The 3,511-nt window shown below is 42.1% G+C and overlaps 1 protein-coding gene across 1 annotated transcript; it reads right to left on the reverse strand.

The window, feature by feature from the left end:
* Positions 1-1,423: 1,423 nt before the first annotated feature.
* Positions 1,424-2,574, reverse strand: Pmar_PMAR013965 (3-hydroxyacyl-CoA dehyrogenase, putative; the record flags this gene model as incomplete). The annotated part of the gene is made up of 3 exons (XM_002772330.1): positions 1,424-1,598; positions 1,649-1,878; positions 2,047-2,574. 3 exons carry the CDS (start codon positions 2,572-2,574, stop codon positions 1,424-1,426), a joined length of 933 nt encoding a protein of 310 aa, XP_002772376.1.
* Positions 2,575-3,511: the final 937 nt, after the last annotated feature.

Raw genomic sequence — 3,511 nt, forward strand, 5'->3', positions numbered from 1 at the left:
CACCAATATTAATGAACACGTGAAATCACAGCATTAATGCAAGGCTAGAATCGGAATAGATATGTAGTTACAATGAATCGGTCTGATTGGATCGATTAGAATGGCGCGCGCTACTTACAGCTATTTATTTGTTCGATTTCACTTTCGATTTCTGTTGTCTATCATAATCAATGGTAGGTTATCAGTGATGATGGTTATTATTAATATACGCTCCGAAGCCTCTCTAGAGAGCTTGTGCGGAATCATTAAACTCATACTGAACTACTCTCTTATAGTAACACCATGCACACATCTGCTGATGTGAGGCTAATTGCAATTGTCGTTGCAACGGATTCGTTTGGATCAAGTGTCCATGAATACAAACTTGTTTGGAAGCATTGATTTCGTATAATAATAACTACAGTTGGATCTTCTTGAACGGCAGAAGTGTTTAGAATTCCAATAGTAATTATAGAGGAAACTATGGGAATGATCGATTCCAATGGTAATTATAGAGGAAACTATGGGAATGATCGATTCCAATGGTAATTATAGAGGAAACTATGGGAATGATCGATTCCAATGGTAATTATAGAGGAAACTATGGGAATGATCGATTCCAATGGTAATTATAGAGGAAACTATGGGAATGATCGATTCCAATGGTAATTATAGAGGAAACTATGGGAATGATCGATTCCAATGGTAATTATAGAGGAAACTATGGGAATGATCGATTCCAATGGTAATTATAGAGGTAGAATCGCGGTAAACAACCCTGGACTGACTCGAAGCTGTTGATCTAAGTAGCCATGATATACACAACAGTTGAGTGAATCCAATAGTTAAATCGATAACAAACGTACCAAATTTAATTATAGTTATTATCTTATATATCAATATATTTATAATGTTATAATTATTAATAATTACTATTGGTATTATGTGACCACCGATATCCCTATTATTTATATTAATATCATGTTAATAAGTTAGAGACTTGCAAGCTTCACTAGTGTTTTCGAATAAAGCCGACAATACAAACTAACTCGACAAACTGAATATTTTAAAAGTAGAAGGGAAAGATGGTCAGAGGAATTATCAGTTTTCTGTGGCGTTTCGTGAGCATTTGGGCTCAACTAATGCAACCATTGTTGAAACCGTTTGGTGATCACTAAACTCATTCTGAACAAACACTCCTACAGCGGCATTAGTGTCTTATCAAAACTTGCAAGTTCTCATATTCGCGCTCGAGAAGCTCTTCACAACTCAACTTCAAAAGACAACCCTCGTGCCGTTGCTTTGTAGTTTTTTTTCTGGTGTGTAGCTTGACCAGCAGGAGTTCCACACAGGACACACCTCCTACTTCCCCACCACTACTAATACGCAAAAAAAAGACACTTTTGTAGAAACTGATGGCATAATATTATCATTATCAATATTATCAGTTATTATCATCATTATCAAAATCGAACTTCAATCGACGCAACAGTTCAGCGTCTCGAGCGCCACCAATGCGTTTGATATCCGCGTCGGACCAGTCGTAATTCCCCTTGCCGTTTTTCACACCAAGTCGACCATCACCGACCAACCGTTCACTCCTATCATCGTGGGTATCCCTAAAATGCAGCAAAAAATTAGTCAAAAAATACAAAATTTTCGCAGTTACTTTCCGAGTTGAGGGAAAAATCTCGCATGAGTGTCCTCAACGAGATCAAGCCCGGCAAAGTCGTTTTGTTGGAAGGGGCCGATCGTGTTAAAACGACGACCAAAACCGTTGTAAACAACAGAGTCGATCGTCTCGGGACTGGCGACACCCAACTTGACGAGATGGAGGCATTCACGGTAGAGAGCTGCTTGTAGACGGGCACAGACGAAGCCGTCGATCTCCTTATTCATCTGAGGGGAAGAATATCAGGAAAAACAGGAAAATACCGACCGGAAAATTCGTAATACCGAAAAATTACCATTATGTCCGTAAAAAATGACGACACAGATCTTGAAAAAACGACAAAAAAAATACCTCGCTGAAAAAATAGCATGAAAATACCAAGAGTGAATACTCACCACTGCTGGCTTCTTGCCGCAACTTTTCAAGAATTTCTCAACTTTCTCAACCGCATCACCATCAGTTTTCCGACCAGGGCAGACCTCAACCAAAGGCACCAAGTAAGCTGGACCGATGAAGTGAGCGGCCAGCAGGCGTCCAGGCTTATCGAGTTTAGAAGCGATTTCCGTAACGGAAAGACTACTAGTGTTGGTGCACATCACAAAATGTTCCTTCCTGCAGGCATTTTCAATCTGTTTGAAAACACTCTGTTTCACACCAGTGTCCTCAAGTACGGCCTCAAAAACAAAATCGGCGTTTTTTACTGCGGATTCGATCGACTCAGCAGCATAGATCTCGCCAGGCACTGCAGTAGGGGGAACATGATTTTCCCTTAGGAATTCTCGTTGATTGATAGCATTCTCAACACCAGCTTTCAAAGCTTCTGAGCTCGTATCGAACATATGCACATGATGGGGACCACCCGCAGAGATGCACGCGGCGATACCGCTGCCCATGAGCCCACTACCGATAACGGCAACTTCCATGATGAACAAAAAAAAGACGGCAACTGCAAATTCACGTTGGTTTCATTCGTACACTTCGGGAACTGCAAATCTGAGCAGCAGTTGAGGAAACCCGACATAGATCTTGACAACACTTTTTGGGAAAAAATGGAAATGATGACGTTTCGTGCGGAGGAAATACAGCTGAGGAGAACAAGGGGACATTTTGTGTTCACTCGTAACACAACAGTTTCCTGTAGCGTCGTCCGCCGACTCAAACCCCGGAATAACTGGTGGCAACTCAACCTCTTGAAGATGGGTTGCATGAGTTGGGCAGCATCAGAACATGGCAAGTGAGAGGCTACACCGAAAAGACTTGGCAAAGGGTGCAATAATCGGGGCCGATAGTGTACGTGCCACCTTCCGAGGTTTGAGTCAGCCGACGACGCTACATCTTCCTCGATGAGCCTTTTGTATTGGAAACAGCGAAGCGGCGAGCGGAGCATGTATTGCCACTCGGTGCATTTCCTCGTTCGAGTTGTTCCTCCACGACTACACCAGTTGAGTTCTCGAAACACATACCACTCCAAAGAGTGTAGTTTATACAGGGCCCATCCTTCTAAACCGGAATATCAGCCAACCTCGAAAGCAGTACTATTTTGAAGATCTCCCTGACTCAGCTCTAGACTCCGTATATTGGACGATAAGGAGAAAGCTGTGTAGACTCCATTTCTGGAGTGCTTCTCTATAGCGATGGTCCAGCGATATGCAACAAAATTTTTATGGAATGGTAAATCTGATCTTTCCAGTAAGTTGAATCATGCTTAACCGCGCATACAGCAAAATGGGCGCTACTAACACTTCTCCACACATGTTTCGATAGAGAGTAAAATGATGACCATTGGAAAGAAGAGCTCGCCGAGTGCTTCAAAATGGCTGCTGATATTCACATGCGTTGAGAAATGACTATCACTCTGCA

The sequence above is a fragment of the Perkinsus marinus genome (genome assembly GCF_000006405.1).
Source record: "Perkinsus marinus ATCC 50983 genomic scaffold scf_1104296961430, whole genome shotgun sequence".
NCBI classification, from domain to species: domain Eukaryota; phylum Perkinsozoa; order Perkinsida; family Perkinsidae; genus Perkinsus; species Perkinsus marinus.